Here is a 16,334-nt window from a genome sequence, read left to right as displayed (position 1 = left end):
GTTTTCCTCTAGGATTTTGCCTGTGCTCAGCTCTATTTTTGTTTCTTTTTATCCTAAAAAAAACTCCCTAGTCCTTGCCATTGAGAAGCATACCCATAACATGACGCAACACCACACTGTTTGAAAATATGAAGACTGATACTCAGTGATGTGTTGTGTTGGATTTGTCCCAAACAAAATGCTTTATATTCAGGACAAAGTTAATTTCTTTGCCACATTTTTTGCAGTTTTACTTTGGTGCCTTGTTGCAAACAGGATGCATGTTGATATAATATTTGTTATTCTATACAGGCTTCCTTCTTTTCACTCGGTCATTTAGGTTAGTATTGTGGAGTAACTACAATGTTGTTGATCCATCTTCAGTTTTCTCCCATCACAGCCAGTAAACTGTGTAACTGTTTTAAAGTCACCATTGGCCTCATGATGAAATCCCTGAGTGGTTGTAGTGACTTGGTGTATTGATACACCACCCAAAGTGTCATTAATAACTTTGCCATGCTTAAAGGGATATTAAATATCAGATTTTTTTATTACGACCCATCTACCAAATAGGCGCCCGTCTTTGTGAGGCATTGGAAAACCTCCCTGGTCTTTGTGGTTGAATCTGTGTTTGAGACTCAATGCTCGACTGAGGAACCTTACAGATAATTGTGTGTGGGGTACAGAGATGAGGTAGTTATTCAAAATCATGTTAAACACTACTATTGCACACAGAGTGAGTCCATTCAACTGATGTGACTTGTTAAGCACATTTTTACTCCTGAACTTAATTAGGCTTCTCATAACATTTTCATTTTTAATTAGTTTGTAAACATTTCTAAAAACGTATTTCCACATTGATTTTATGGGGCATTGTGTGTAGGCCAGTGACACAAAATTAACATTTAATCCATTTTAAATTCAGGCTGTAACACAACAAAATGTGGAAAAAGTCAAGGGGTGTGAATACTTTCTGAAGGCACTGCAGTTAACGCACTAGACATGAAACAGCACGGCGCTGCGCTTTATATTGATCTGTCGAAAGCATTCAATATGGTTAATCATGCACTCCTACTATGGAGGCGATATGAAATTGGTCTTGACCAAGCAACTGGTTAAACAACTACCTGCACGACAGAAGTCTATGTATATCTGCTGATGGAGTTCAGTTTAATTAACATAACCAAAGGAGTGCCACAAGGCTCAATACAAGGCCCTTTACTGTTCACTATTTACATTAGTACTGTTGGTTTGTCCCTGAATAATAATAACTGGGGCCTACATCTATGCAGATGACACAGTAATATTCCTGTGCCCCCTCAGTGCAGCAGGCCATTCACAACCTTCAGCTTGGCTTTGATTCAATTCAAGAGTCGCTCACCTATCTTCAATCAGTGATAAATGTTGATTAAAAAAAAGTTTATGTTGTTCTCCAGATAAAATTGACCCGAAAGACCTGCGTATCTGCACCTTGAAGGGAGCCCAAATTGAGCAAGTCCCTCATAATAAGTATTTAGAGGTGGATGCTGGTGGGAGGAGCTATTGGAAGATGGGCTCATTGTAATGGTTGGAATGGAATGAATGGAACGGTGTAAAGCATGTGGTTTCCATATGTTTGATGTGTTTGATACCGTTCCAACCATTACAATGAGCCTGTTCTCCTATAGCTCCTCTCACCAGTCTCCGCTGGTATTTAGGTATTTGGGTTGATGATAAGCTGTCCTTTAAAACACACATTTAAAAACTGACAAAGAAGCTGAGACTTAAGATCGGTTTCCTTCATAGAAAAAAATTGTGCCTTACTTTTGAAAACGAGAGGAAGATTGTTCAAGCATCCCTCCTAGTACTGACTATGATGATATAATCTACATGAACCCAGCAGCCTCTGTTTTAAAACCTTTAGATTCAGTCTATCACTGGAGACAGTGTTTGTACACATCATTGCCTTTTATATAGTTCTGTTGGCTGTGAGTCTCTGACTACCAGAAGGGCCCAACATTGGCTGCTATTTGTATATAAAGCAGTTCTCCAGAAACTCCCATACTACCTCACCTCACCTCTAAATTGGAAATCCAGCCAACATCAGACTCGCTCTCAAGACTGGCTGGTTCTAGAAGATTCACAGATCTCCATAGAGTCCGGGAAGATTGCTTTTAGTAATTGTGCCCCTATAGCATGGAATGACCGGCAGGCCACTTTGATGCTTGACTCGCTGGTCTCGAATGGTCAGTTCAGGACTTTGATGAGGAATGTGTTGAAGGAGAACTGCACTTGTTTTGATTGATGTGTAATTTTATCTGCTGCTTTTGAATTTGAATGTGTAATTGTACATTTTTAGTGTTGTATTGAGATGGATCATGTTGGTTTATTGTTCCCAGGGCCCTTGTAAATGAGACTCTGGTCTCAATGGGTTTTTCCTGATTAATAAAGGTAAAATACTAAATGTTTATCAAAGCCACCCTGCACACCTTTTCCTAACAATCTTACAACAGATGACCTTCAGATACAATGTTGCCATTTCACACAAAGAAAGCACCGTTGACATTTGTTGATGAGAGGTTTGCATGTTGTTGCTTTTTTAACATTTGATAGGATTCTCCTAGCACTCTGATACTTCCTTAGCATTAAGTGTTTTCTTGTGCAATACACATCCTGGAGAGTGAAAGAACCAGAGTGATTCACCAACTACCAACAACTGCCAATTCAACCCATCAGTGGTGCAAGTACAATATTCCAGTTTTATTGCAGAAACCAAAACAGCACTGTATATGGTGATAGCTAGATACATAATTTGAAGGAACAACCCTTGACAGTCTGACTTCATTTTGATTGATGTTCTACAGATGACTGTGTGTCTGTGTGTTTATCTCTGGTGTCTGTTGGGTGACTAACTCCTCTCCGTCTACCGCTCTCTCTTTCCTTCCCTCCCTCCATCCAGAGTCGAGCAGTAAGAGCGTTAAGACTGTAGCAGACCAGGAGGAAGACGAGGGGACGCAGTGGAGCTGCACGGCCTGCACCTTCCTCAACCACCCCGCCCTCAACCGCTGTGAACAGTGCGAGTTCCCACGGCACTTCTGAGCCACAAAGACGCCAACAATACCAACAACCCGCATCACCTTTCAATGCGAATCAAAGAAACTACATTAGAAAAGACTGTTTTTTCCCTTCTTTTTCTAGTGGTAAGAAAATGAATGGACAGGGGTTTGTAGTTTTTTTCCATTTTGGGACTGTTTCTTTCCCCCTCCTCCAAGGTTTGTAGTTTTTTTCCATTTTGGGACTGTTTCTTTCCCCCCTCCTCCAAGGTTTGTAGTTTTTTTCCATTTTGGGACTGTTTCTTTCCCCCCCTCCTCCAAGGTTTGTAGTTTTTTTCCATTTTGGGACTGTTTCTTTCCCCCCCCTCCTCCAAGGTTTGTAGTTTTTTTTCCATTTTGGGACTGTTTCTTTCCCCCCCTCCTCCAAGGTTTGTATTTTTTTTCCATTTTGGGACTGTTTCTTTCCCCCCCTCCTCCAAGGTTTGTATTTTTTTCCATTTTGGGACTGTTTCTTTCCCCCCCTCCTCCAAGGTTTGTATTTTTTTTCCATTTTGGGACTGTTTCTTTCCCCCCTCCTCCAAGGTTTGTATTTTTTTTTCCATTTTGGGACTGTTTCTTTCCCCCCCCCCTCCTCCAAGGTTTGTAGTTTTTTTCCATTTTGGGACTGTTTCTTTCCCCCTCCTCCAAGGTTTGTAGTTTTTTTCCATTTTGGGACTGTTTCTTTCCCCCTCCTCCAAGGTTTGTAGTTTTTTTCCATTTTGGGACTGTTTCTTTCCCCCTCCTCCAAGGTTTGTAGTTTTTTTCCATTTTGGGACTGTTTCTTTCCCCCCTCCTCCAAGGTTTGTAGTTTTTTTCCATTTTGGGACTGTTTCTTTCCCCCTCCTCCAAGGTTTGTAGAATGCTATCCACTGAAGGCTTGACTGGATAGTGTTTACAGGTTGTGTTACTTTACTAAGCCAGCAGAGTTGGATGATACCTCACCTTGGAGTCTCTGCATGCGTGGGGTCACCCCCCTCCCTCCTCCTGCTCAACGCTCGGCAGGCGACTTTACCCCTGGGGGTGCCTCGCCTTTTCCATATACAGTATTAACAAGTTGTCCTGCAGTGTGTTGGCACACACAAACACGTAAGCCAATATGGGTGCCAACGTGCATTTGCTGATTTTTTTCTTCTGTGATGGCCTAATCAGGAATGGGAACTTTGGTCAGCCGTCACCTCACACCTGAAGGGAAAACTAACAGACTACTTGTTGACAATTTGTTTGGTTTCTGTTTCTAGAGGATGACAGGGGGAAACTTACTGCCACCAAAACTTTTCTCTCGTCTTCTGTAATGTCCCTTATCAATCTGCGTCTCTTCAATCTAGAGTAAAAAGAACGGAAACTCAATTGCATGTTTTATGTGTACAGTACATGGAGGGAGGAAATACCCTTATGCTTTTTACTGTACATCATTTTTGAATGTGCCTTAAATGCCTTCTTCCTCACTATGAATCACTTGTATTTCCTGTAAGTATAGCTTTATAGACTTTATTTACTTTGTTTTGTCTTGTTTTGTTTCCATTTTCTTTCAAACCAATAAGTACGGTGTCCCTTTTAAGCTTTTTACTTGATTTCTGTGAGAATTGAAGCATTGTGGAAAAAAGAGGCGCAGTTGAATGAAAACTATGCAGTCATGAAGCTTCTTCCGCTCAGTCTGTTGTTCATCGCTTGTGTATATGCTGAATTTCCTGTGTACGATCTGCAGATGCAGCAAAGTCAAAAGAAAGATGGAGGAGTTTTTTTTAGGATGCAAGAGCTCTTGGACAGGTGAAAAAAGCTCATAAGCAGAATGACAAACTGCCATCTTATCTGACAACTGGAATGTAGGTTTAATATTTGGGGACTTTTACACCTCAGTGCCAAGAGATGCATGAATTTTTACAGTTCACCTAAAACTTGCATCAGAATAGAAGCTTTCGAGTCGGATGAAAGAAAGACAGACTTTGGTAATTGTATTAAGGTGTTAAGGTCCTTGTACAGCTTGGTGGAAGGCGACTGTTTCCTGAGGGCTTTCAGAATCAAAATATTTTGCTATGCAGTATAAATTGGGTAAGTGTTCCAAATGAATATGTTTTAAAGTATTCCTCTTTCAAATCAGCAGATATTTATATAGGTATGTGCTTCACCGTATCTACCCCTGGCCAGAAGTTTAGAATATCTCTAATAAAAGACAATAAAGACAGTGCCATTGTTATATTTCCAATAAAGTGAGACAAAATAGTGTCTGTCCTCATTGTATAATCATGTTTTTATTTGGTTTAATTTGTCCTGTGAAGCTTTTTTTTTATGAGGATAGTTTAAAAGTTGACCATTGTAATGATTTGACCTTAATTGTGGAATGGGTTATTATTGTTTGTTTTTCACGTTGTGAAATGCTGCCACACGCCTTAGAATGGCATTTGTATTGACAATCTATGCAGTCACAAATTAAGATGTCTTTTCTTTTTTTTTTTTTACCAAAGCTTAGTATTGTCAAAAACTGATTCGGTAGAAGCCAAATTCTTAGTTGTCTCTTAAGCACTTATAACATTTTTTTCTGTAAAAACCCCAAAGAAACAAATTGTTCAGCTTTATCTGCAGCTCGGTGTGAAGTCGGTTAATAAATGTTTTATTCATAAAAAAAACTAATTTGGATAACTAAAGTGTTTTTTTGATTTAAGCTGGGAAAACTGTCTTTGTAACAGATAAGTTATTTGTAAAAATAAAAAAAATCTATTCTGAAATTCTGGATTTCTTACTAGATATTCCACATTTAGATTCCATTCCATTGGTTGTTGGCTTGCAGTGATGTCATGACGATTGTCACATCTCCTCACTCCAGTAGATGGCAGTAGAGACCTAAAATAGTTGGTATGATAAAGTTCAGGAAGCTTGGCGGTGTAAATTGGTAAATGAGACAGATCATCAGACAATTTTCAAGGACTTATTTTTAATATGGACAACAAACAAATGACAAGGACAGTATTATTCTGCATACCGTACAGGTTAACACCCATTCTGTCAAATAGCTTCCCTCAGTTTGAGGCTACATGTTAAAACAACACATGCTGCTTTGATAATCTTTAAGGCAATGCTAGATTCAAAATGAACTAGCATCATTCAGGAGATGGTAGTGCATTGCACTTGACCTATATACATACATAGGAAATTCAGCACAGACTGCTACATTTTCAAGCTTGTCTCTAGTCTGCTGAGGAACTACTGTGTTTAATGCTTACAGAGAAAGATCTTGCACGTTAGAAGGGAACGTGGCTGGTTCTGAACCTCTGGATCAGAGGAACCAGCTCTGACTTGTTGAGGGTGTGTGGGTACAGACTCATCACATAGTCTACCATGCTGGGGGGGAAGAGGGTGCTGAGCTGGTTCTTCACACTTCTCCTCTGCTCACTATCTGCAGCTTTACCTCCATTGGACCTGGTCATCTCCACTCTCTCACCAGAGAGGCCCTGTCCCGGGCTGTGTTCTGGGAGGCTGTGACTCTGCCTTTGTGGGGGAGGACTCTGAAAGTACTGCTGCTCGGTGAAATGGATGGGGTTACTGTGAACAACATAGGAGCTCTTTCTTAGCTGTGGCTGGAGATGCTGGTGGCCGTACATGCACTGGCTGCACTCACAGCTCTGTGAGTGGTCACAGCCACACTGTAGCAGTCTTTGGGGGGCATAGTGGACTCCCGAGGAATGCCCACCCAGGCTGAGCCTCTGTGTGTTGCTGCCGTAACTGTGGCTGCTGTAAGTGCTGGAAGGGTAGACGTCCCCACTGCCCTGGCTACACCCGGCCACCCCACTGCTGTATGTGTAAGACACCCCGGGCCCCTTGGGGTTGTTTGTCTGGTCCTGGACATATAGTCTGGACAGCGAGGTCTCCAAGGAGCCAAAGGCCTCGTCAGTGTCTGGGCTGGGGCAGAAGTGGTGGCTGGATTTGTGCTGTAGAACTGGGCTGCCTGTTTCTCTCTGGCTGGTGAACTGATCACTTGGCAAAGCCCTGTGGGAATGGGAATGTTCATTTTTTCTAAGGTGAGGCGGTGTGGAAGGATATCTGTGTAGATGATTAGTAGTGTGATCCGGCTCATAAAGGGATGTGTAGATATGGCCCTCCTGGCCGAGGCCTGAGGGGAGAAATGACCACTCCCTGTCTGTCTGAGCAGCAGGTTTGCTCTTGGCTCTAAGCTCATCTGCTACAGACAGCTGCGATTGGTTGGAGCGCTCTGGGTGGTAGAACTTGCACTTCACTCCATAAGTACACTTCTTCCCTGGAAAGAAACGTATAAGGAATATTTATGGGCTTTCAAAAACATGGCTCACATATGTGACCCTGTAACTCTTTAAAGAGACTGTCAACTAGGATGTGTGTCTGTCTGAGTGCACTCACTGTAAAGCCCTCTTCCCCCCTTCTTTAGTACTGTAAACACACTTAGCAAAGCAAACAAAATATGTCTAGTCTCCAGCCTGTTTTTGTTCCACTAGGTACACGGCAGAGTGCTATGAGGGTCCGTTGTACTCCTCTGACAAGAATAATCCCAGGCCTGCCATTAGCTTTATTATCCTGGGTGTTGATAATAAGGTATTTTGTTTGTGAGTGGCGCTGTGCTGTAGCCTTGGAGTGGTGCTGCTCTCCCATTGCCAACAGCCGACTGACAGGCAGCCAAATGGAATTACAACCGACCCAACTACTAGTCACAAACTACAAATCAAATCCTGCTCAGCTGGCTCACATTGGATGAGTTACAGTCAAAACCCCCAGGTGAATGAGGTAGGAAACTGAAAATAAAAGTGTGTATTGTACAATATCTACCAACCATATGGGCAACGCTCCTTCTTGTTTTCTGGGGTCCACTGCTTTATTCTCAGAAAGTTGTCAATCGTTGGGCCATTCCTTCCCAGAGGATCATCAGGAGGCATGAACCTTGAATATAAAGTCATATGAATATGATGTAAACATGATGCCCAAAACTCTTGAAGTCAAGTCTTCATTACAGATGTATTACAAGTATATAAGCAGGAGGGATTTTGTAGGTGGTGTAACATGTGGTATACCAACTCTCATATGCCAACCCCAAATTAAATGGTTTATATCCTCCTTATAGGCCCTGCGTCAGATGCCCTCTTAGATGCTGTAAGTCTTAGTGTTGAGACTTACTTGTCATTGGCAAAGCTGTACATCAACAGCCTTTCCTCTATGAACGTCTTCCACTCTGGCTTCTCTATCTGCAGGTCTCTGTAGTTGTCATTGGACACAACGATGCCGTCGGACTCGTAGGCCAGTTTGATGATGTAGCGGTCGTCGTAACACACCACTCTCTTCCCGTTGACGCAGCGTGACGGGGTGTACACCAGGATCTTTCTCTTCTCCAGCTCATGGAGGATGGGCTGATCTGCAGGGTCACGTGACGAGAGGTTAGAGTTCCATAGACTTGATGGATTCTATCATATCAATCATTTAAAAAGACAAGAAAGTAGTGCACAGCATACAGGGTGTAAACAACAATTCTCAGTTATAAAAGGCCATCAATACTGTGTTGGTGACCTGTGGCTCCACAGTGCCATCTAGCCCTGGTCAGATAGTATAACAGGTGTGTCCTACCTGTCATGGGGGCCTCAGGACGGGGTTGCTCCTTTCTCCATAGAGGCACGAACACTGTGATGTCACGGATACCTCTCTCCAAAAACCACCTGACTGCCAGCAACAGCCCCCGGCACGAAAACACTTGCTTGTTGCCATGGCTGCAAAGACAGGAGCCACAGTAGAACATTAGCTTCCCTTTTTCAGTTCTAAAACGACTGAAGCCAGCTAGCTGTGTGACTCACCTACTCCAATTCACTCTTTTGCATAGCCCCAGCAAAGAGACTGTTGTGTGTCCTTTAATCCCAGAAACAAGTCTAAAGTGAAAACTATCTCCCCAAATTATCAAAAACTGGAATAACAGAATGTCTTGGAGAAGATATGTCACACTTTTGTAACCTTGTATCACATGTGAACTGCAGCATCCTAATAGTGGTGCGATGTCTCCAGCAATACTTTAGACAGGCCTAAGACCTATAATGCTATAAGGCCTACCAGACCCTGACTGGCAGCTGATCACAGGGAGTGGATCATTTGCCTATACAGACAGCACTATATATAGCGTGGGGTTTCCCTGCACTCAACCATCAGGAAGTGGTAGGCAACTTTGCATAACAGGACACCAAAGATAAGACATTGTTGCCTTATAAAGCCACTGGGGCAGGGCACCGAGCCCAACAACAATAGCACAGGTTATAGAAAATACACAATGATTAGTAGTTTGCTTAGAAAGTTTACGTAGTGTTTTGGAGTTAAAGCTTTAGGGACAGAGACCTTTAGGAACAAGGAAACTCAGGACTTCAGTAATCAAAGGCTGCTTGGTAAGCAAACTGTCACTGAGATTTATGCCAGAGTTCATTTGAGTAAGAGAAGTGAGTTTGCCTGAGAAGTAGAATCCTTCAAAGTTCAGCTCCCCCCCAGCTTTAGTTTGAGACATGTGATCTGTGTTGGACAAAATAACATCTGATTTATGAGAAGTGAACTTCTCGTTTTGTTCCTCTCAGTTTCGGGCTGCAGTGTCAACACCTACCTCTGTCACCTGTTGATTATTTCAAAGTATTTGTAGCATGTGTTTTTCACTATTGTTATAACATATCTGACTATACAGGTGCTGTGGGTGACCAGATAAATCGCTATGTGGTTGTGTTTTCATTAGTACATACATTAGCTTAATTAGTGCCAGCATTTCATTTAATACTCTGTCTTTATCTATTTAATGCTAAAATTCCTATAGTCCAAAATTAAGTAGTACTCTCACCTCATGGCCACATTGCTTCCATCAATTACCACCGGTCTGAATCCCAAAGTGGGATCCCTGTCTGTAGCTGAGCTGGGCCGTAGGGACTGGCTGGGGTGGGGAGAGCTGCAGCCTCGAGGGACCAGCTGTGGGCTGGAGTGGGCTGAGCGGCTGGCTGGTATGGATGGGGTGGTGGTGGTTGTTGTAGTGGTGATTTGGCAGGTCTTGATCAGCTCCTCCAGTATTTCGTTGGTCTGGGCGTCATGACGCAGGCTCTCTAGCACACGCACAATGTCACTATGGGAGTAGCCCAGCTTGAGGAAGCGCTCCACTTTTCCATGCTGCTGGTCCATGCTGCTGGTCCTCAGCTCAGTGTGGCACACTCTGCCTCAGGTCTGTCAGTGTCTAGTAGTAGTATCCTTCCAGGCTCCTGTCAGGACTCTGTCTGTTGGGGAATCCTCCTCGTCTCCTTTTTCTATCACTTCATCACGGTTTCCACAACAACAGCATCAGTTTTGGAAGATCTGACAGGTGCAGGAAGGCCAGGGGGGGTGAGGTGAGGCAACCTCAACTCTGTAAACACATGAAGAAGCATGGTGGAGGTCACGGGGCTTTCAGATACTTTCAATGTGGTTAGGTGCACACTGCACAAGGATAGAATCGGCTGCTCGCGCTGCCACAGTCTCATGACTGCACGCAGACGCTCACGTCATACTGGTCTAGAAAGCCCCTATAGGCTCAGGTGAACTTAAATAAAGTGTTTGATACAACTAGCGTCCGTTGTCATAACAAATATAAACCACCAGAATTAATGAGGATATTCCTCTCTTTGAACCAAAACAGAAATTATTTATGATATTTGTTTCGCAAATACTTTACATCAGTCCAGTCAGACACATCCTCCATTTAGTGGTCTGGAAAACCCCAATAATTATTTTACAAAGTGACTCTACCAATGACTGAGTATAAAAAGTAGAAAAGTGACATGCTGTGCATACCTTCACCACACCCTTTACCTTCTATTCTGGGTAGGCCTATGGAATGTTGATGTTATATCTAAGAATAGCATACATATTTAGAAAGTGTTAAAAACTTCAGGAATGTATTTTTCACCAATCGTGGACTATCATGGTGACAGTGAACAAGCACAAATTGAAACTCCATATCTCTACTTTAACATGCAGTGTTACACACACACACACACACACACACACACACACACACACACACACACACACACACACACACACGTTTGTATGCCCCATCACCTGTTGCCTAAGAGCACCCTTTCATCCCGACCACATTCAAATTTGAAAGGCATTGGTGTTTTCAAGATCTAATCTAATTTTATTTGTCACATACGCCGAATACAACAGGTGACAACCTTAGACAGAGTAGACCCAACAGACAGAGTCCTGACAGGAGTTTGATAAGAGACGTGTTTAATGTTTATTGATACATCATAAAAGCCTCTTGGAGAATAAGGAAGAAAATGTCAGGCTAAGACAAACATTGCTCAGTTTACAAGTAAACTCTAATAGAGAAGCATACCATGCCAGTTAATGCACAACTATATAGGGGTGATAATTCCAAGATAAATATGGGTTACGATACCCCACACCCCCACTCATTTGCACGTGACAAAAATGAGATTAGGTTTGTTGATCTTCTACCTCTGAATAGTTTGAACAATCTACTTCTAACCACATCCTCTCTCACCGCTGCATCTCAAACCAGAACACTCTTTCTGCACCACCTCTACAAGACTAGACACAGTCCTGAATGCAGAGTATGAGGCTTCCCACGCCTGTCTTACAACGATCACACACTTCGTGTCTCACTCACTGAACTGTGTGGTAGTTGAAATGAACACTTGCCAAACTCTCAAGCAAACAACATAAAGACAATTCCAGTGAACTATCAAAGAAACCAAAACTACCTAAATAAATTATATCAGCTCTAAGAAGTTACAAACATTTACATACAGTAAACCCTTGCAGCTGAACAAGATTTGGACATTAGGTGGATTGTGTGCTAATTCTGCTCCCTCTCTACTTACAGTTCCAGTAGGTGGCAGTTAGAAGGAGCATCAGTCAGCCTGCTTGTCTGGTGGAGAACCTGTTGATGTGTGTGAGAGAGCGTCAATCTCATGGAGAGACAGAACCTGTGTGTACTCTTATTAGTCATATGAGGAAGTCTCCAGAGACTTTGCTCAGACCAATGCCAGCAAGGAAGCAAAAGACAAATGCAATCATTTCACTTCCTCATCTGAGCCCAATACAGAGTCTGGGTCAGAATGCAGCTTGTCATAGGTAAGCCCTTAGAGTTCTTCCCCTCTTTCTCTGATCTTCCTGGTGTGGCATTACAACACAGTGGGACTGCCTGAGACTTGATACTGTACCTACCCAGTTACCCGGCACTGTTCTTACTTTGTACTGTTACATATTGTTCAGTAGTAGGTGAAGTTCTATTGAATATGAGGTTAGTTCTTGAAATATGAGCAGCTTGTATTCGATTCATATCGTAAGAGCGGACGTTGAATAACCCCAAGATACACCACAGGTGGCACCTTAATTGGGGAGGATGGGCTCGTGGTAATGGCTGGAGCAGAATAGGTGGAATGATATCAAATTCCATTTACTCTGTTCCAGCCATTATTATGAGCCGTCCTCCACTCAGCAGCCTCCACTGACGTACACACACTACCACACACATCATTTTGAATCTGAAACAAGAAGAATAGCTTTCAGGAACGGTGAAATATAATTCAATTTGCATAACATGCCATAGTGGTATGTCTGTCAAAATAAAGTCTATAGTTGAAAATCTAGAGCTTGTCTTTCTTGTGATACAGCACACACACAGAGGCTGATACTACAACGTTTTTCCCTCTGGAATGCCAGACACCATTTCCTCCTGCAATGAACTCACCTGCTCTCTGAGTCGTGGCTGCAGCTCAACTGACAGATGAGATTGACAACAGCCAGAACCATAAACCCTCCCCCTGAGAGTCAAGTTGCTCTTAAATGAAATGTTTTGGCCATACAGGTTTAGAATCAAGGACATTATATTTATTCAGTACACATAAATATGCAAAAACACCCAGGCTACATATTTGCATGAGACTTAAAACGTATGACAAATATTGAATACATGTATTTGGACAATATAGTATCATGTTACAAAGGAGTTGAGTGGACAACAGATGATGGTCACCCAAGCTACAGTTAAAATATTTTGCATGCATGCTTACAGCACAGCATAATGCTCAATGTACAGTTAACCTTATTTCGGCTGATTAAAATTGCGTTGTGACACAATACAGGTTAGTTACCTCTTAATGTGGATGCTTGAGATACTTAATGACAAAAGACATTTGATGATTGATATATTTACAGAATATTTTCATGAATATGTTTCATAAATCAATACATTTCTGGTTTGGGTGAGGCATCCTCGTAGGCCATGCATGACAGCGGTTTTCTCAGGAACAGTTCCCACATACAGCAGTTAAACTGGTAGAGATTCTAAGGAAAGTGTCTTACACTTCCTTATCTACCTGCATGTACTGAGAATAAGTGGATAAGTTATTTGTCTGTAATGTATTTTTCGTTGTGTGTCGGACCCCAGTAAGACTAGCTGTTGCCATTGGCTTTGGCTTATGGGGATCCTAATAAATCTAATCTAAATCAAATAAGTGGAGGGTTCATTTTACAGAGCAAGTGGATTTGGTTTATTTTGATGGATATGCTATAAAGGGAATGAATGAGTGCTTTTTAGTGCAGTTTCAAGTGTTTGGTCTTTACAAAGATAAAGGTTTAGTACATTATCTAAACATAGGTTTCTGCCTCCAAGGTTGATTACTGGTCTATCCTCTTGGTGTACTTTCAATCAGGTACTGTAAATACACAGTGAGTGAGTAAGATCTACACCATTGGAGAAAGAAAAAAAACATTTGTGCTTTCAGTTCCTTTAAAGCTATGGTTTTTCTTCCACACACTGGTGAAATGGAGAAGGAACACAGCAGGTAATCATGACGTGTGACACCATCGACAACAGGCTACAACATGATCATCACATGACTCATATGGGCGGCTTGAGCACATTGAGCTGTAGGCGTATGAACGAGTAATTTAACCTTTATTTAACTAGGCAAGTCAGTTAAGAACAAATTCTTATTTACAATACCAGCCTACAAAAAATATCTAATAAAACAAATATAGGACAAAACCAACATCACGGCAAGAGAGAAACCACAACACTACATGAAGAGAGACCTAAGACAACATAGCATGGCAGCAACACATGACAACACAGTGTAGCCGATGTGAAATGGATAGCTAGTTAGCAGTGGTGCGCGCAAGTGGCGTTTCAATCGGTGACGTCACTTGCTCTGAGACCTTGAAGTAGTGGTTCCCCTTGATCTGCAAGGGCCGCGGCTTTTGTGGAGCGATGGGTAACGATGCTTCGAGGGTGACTGTTGACATGTGCAGAGCGTCCCTGGTTTGCGCCCAGGTCGGGGCGAGGGGACGGACGTAAAGTCTATACTGTTACATTGGTGCCGTGACCCGGATCACTGGTTGCTGCGGAAAAAGGAGGAGGTCAAAAGGGGGGTGAGTGTAGCCGATGTGAAATGGCTAGCTAGTTAGCGGGGGGTGCGCGGTAGTGGTGTTTCAATCGGTGACTTCACTTGCTCTGAGACCTTGAAGTAGTGGTTCCCCTTGGGTGACTGTTGACGTGTGCAGAGCGTCCCTGGTCGCGCCCAGGTCGGGGCGAGGGCTGACATAAAGTCTATACTGTTACATCATGGTAGCAACACCACATGACAACAACATGGTAGCAGCACAAACCATGGTACAAACATTATTGGGCACAGACAACACCAAAGGCAAGAAGATAGAGACAACAATACATCACGCGAAGCAGCCACAACTGTCAGTAAGAGTGTCCATGATTGAGTCTTTGAATGAAGAGATGGAGATAAAACTGTCAAGGTTGCGTGTAGTCGCTAGCTTCAGCAAACTGAAAAGAGGAGCGACCCAGGGATGTGTGTGCTTTGGGGACCTTTAACAGAATGTGACTGGCAGAACGGGTGTTGTATGTGGAGGATGAGGGCTGCAGTAGGTATCTCAGTTAGGGGGGAGTGAGGCCTAAGAGGGTTTTATAAATAAGCAGCAACCAGTGGGTCTTGCGACGGGTATACAGAGATGACCAGTTTACAGGAGTATAGAGTGCAGTGATGTGTCCTACAAGGAGAATTGGTGACAAATCTGATGGCCGAATGGTAAAGAACATCTAGCCGCTTGAGCACCCTTACCTGGCGATCTATAAATTACGTCTCTCTAGTATGTGTAGGATGGTCATGTGAATCAGGGTTAGTTTTGCAGCTGGGGTGAAAGAGGAGCGATTACGATAGAGGAAACCAAGTCTAGATTTAACTTTAGCCTGCAGCTTTGATATGTGTTGAGAGAAGGACATTGTACCATCTAGCCATACTCCCAAGTACTTGTATGGGGTGACTACCTCAAACTCTAAACCCTCAGTGGTAGTAATCACACCGGTGGGGAGAGGGGCATTGTACCAAACCACATTACCTTTATTTTGGAGGTGTTCGGAGTACTGTTAAGGGCAGAGAACGCTTGTTGGACACTAAGAAAGCTTTGTTGCAGAGCGATTAACACAACATCTTGGGAGGGGCCAGCTGAGTATAAGACTATCAACACTTTTGATAAACAGGGCAAAATAGAAATTGGCCTATAACAGTTAGGATCAGCTTGATCTCCCCCTTTCAATAAAGGACGCACCGTGGTTGTGACTAACCTCAAGACGTGGCAATCAAATATCACGTGACAGTTGTGGAGGCAACGCAAATGAGAGCTCTATTCCTCCTACTCACCCACTGGCTCTACGTCTCAGGAGGACCCGCCCTCGCCACTTTCACTGAGCCGTTTGATATTTATTTGATAACAGTGGAAATAAGTGAGAGGGTGGAACCTTTAAAAAGAACCTGATACATTTCCTGGAACTGACAAACACTTTGTATCACAGTAGATATCAACACTAGAAAACATCAGATGCCAAATCACCAAGTTCATGCACAGTCATGCACATAAGAAACAATAGAAATCAGGCCATTTATTCTACAACGGGTTGTCTTGTATAACAAAGTAGAAAAGAACATCTTGAAAGTGGGTGAAGTTCTAACATTTAAGCAGATTTGTATTGTTGATCGAATACTTTATTGTCTAGCAAATACAAATACATTCCTAGCTCTTACAACTGATCCACTCACTGCATGGGCACACACTGGTTGAATTAACGTTCCTTCTAAGTATTGGGATCTGGAATCGACGTTGAAAATACATTGAATGTATCAACCGGTACGGTTTTCATTTACAGTGCATTCGGAAAGTATTCAGAGCCCTTGACTTTTTCCAGATTATTACGTTATTCTAAAATTGTTACGTTTATTTTTCTCATCAATCTAC

At 42.6% G+C, this 16,334-nt stretch overlaps 2 protein-coding genes across 51 annotated transcripts in view; one reads left to right on the top strand and one right to left on the bottom strand.

The window, feature by feature from the left end:
• LOC118398736 (TGF-beta-activated kinase 1 and MAP3K7-binding protein 2-like) overlaps positions 1–5,773 on the top strand; it is a 71,614-nt gene extending 65,841 nt beyond the window's left edge. For 2 of the 50 annotated variants that reach the window (XM_052471110.1, XM_052471109.1), the window contains exons 7-8: positions 2,918–3,491; positions 3,543–5,773. In XM_052471110.1, coding sequence (XP_052327070.1) covers positions 2,918–3,057 — 140 coding nt within the window. In that variant the 3' untranslated portion in view covers positions 3,058–3,491; positions 3,543–5,773. Of the gene's footprint in view, positions 1–2,357 lie in introns of all 50 variants that reach the window. The other 48 variants (XM_052471068.1, XM_052471107.1, XM_052471103.1 and 45 more) reach the window with 48 other exon arrangements.
• A 186-nt stretch (positions 5,774–5,959) lies between these two features.
• On the bottom strand, positions 5,960–12,836 carry LOC118398735 (ribonuclease ZC3H12A-like). The gene is made up of 7 exons (XM_035794378.2): positions 12,778–12,836; positions 11,906–11,964; positions 9,868–10,419; positions 8,631–8,770; positions 8,187–8,421; positions 7,846–7,952; positions 5,960–7,299 (listed from the first exon to the last, which is right to left on the bottom strand). Exons 3-7 carry the CDS (start codon positions 10,197–10,199, stop codon positions 6,287–6,289), a joined length of 1,827 nt encoding a protein of 608 aa, XP_035650271.1. The 5' UTR covers positions 10,200–10,419; positions 11,906–11,964; positions 12,778–12,836; the 3' UTR covers positions 5,960–6,286.
• Positions 12,837–16,334: the final 3,498 nt, after the last annotated feature.

Source organism: Oncorhynchus keta, chromosome 19 (genome assembly GCF_023373465.1).
Source record: "Oncorhynchus keta strain PuntledgeMale-10-30-2019 chromosome 19, Oket_V2, whole genome shotgun sequence".
Taxonomy (NCBI): domain Eukaryota; kingdom Metazoa; phylum Chordata; class Actinopteri; order Salmoniformes; family Salmonidae; genus Oncorhynchus; species Oncorhynchus keta.
Note: the sequence above shows the minus strand (reverse complement) of the source record. Positions and strands in the feature narration are given on the sequence as shown.

What these genes read in the sequence shown, in the direction of transcription:
- LOC118398735 (XM_035794378.2), bottom strand. Translation starts at nt 10,199, where the DNA reads ATGGACCAGCAGCATGGAAAAGTGGAGCGCTTCCTCAAGCTGGGCTAC. An exon ending in GGAAGCAATGTGGCCATGAG is followed by an intron (nt 8,771 to 9,867) that starts GTGAGAGTACTA and finishes CTGTCTTTGCAG; the next exon opens with CCATGGCAACAAGCAAGTGT. An exon ending in TACAGCTTTGCCAATGACAA is followed by an intron (nt 7,953 to 8,186) that starts GTAAGTCTCAAC and finishes TTTATATTCAAG; the next exon opens with GTTCATGCCTCCTGATGATC.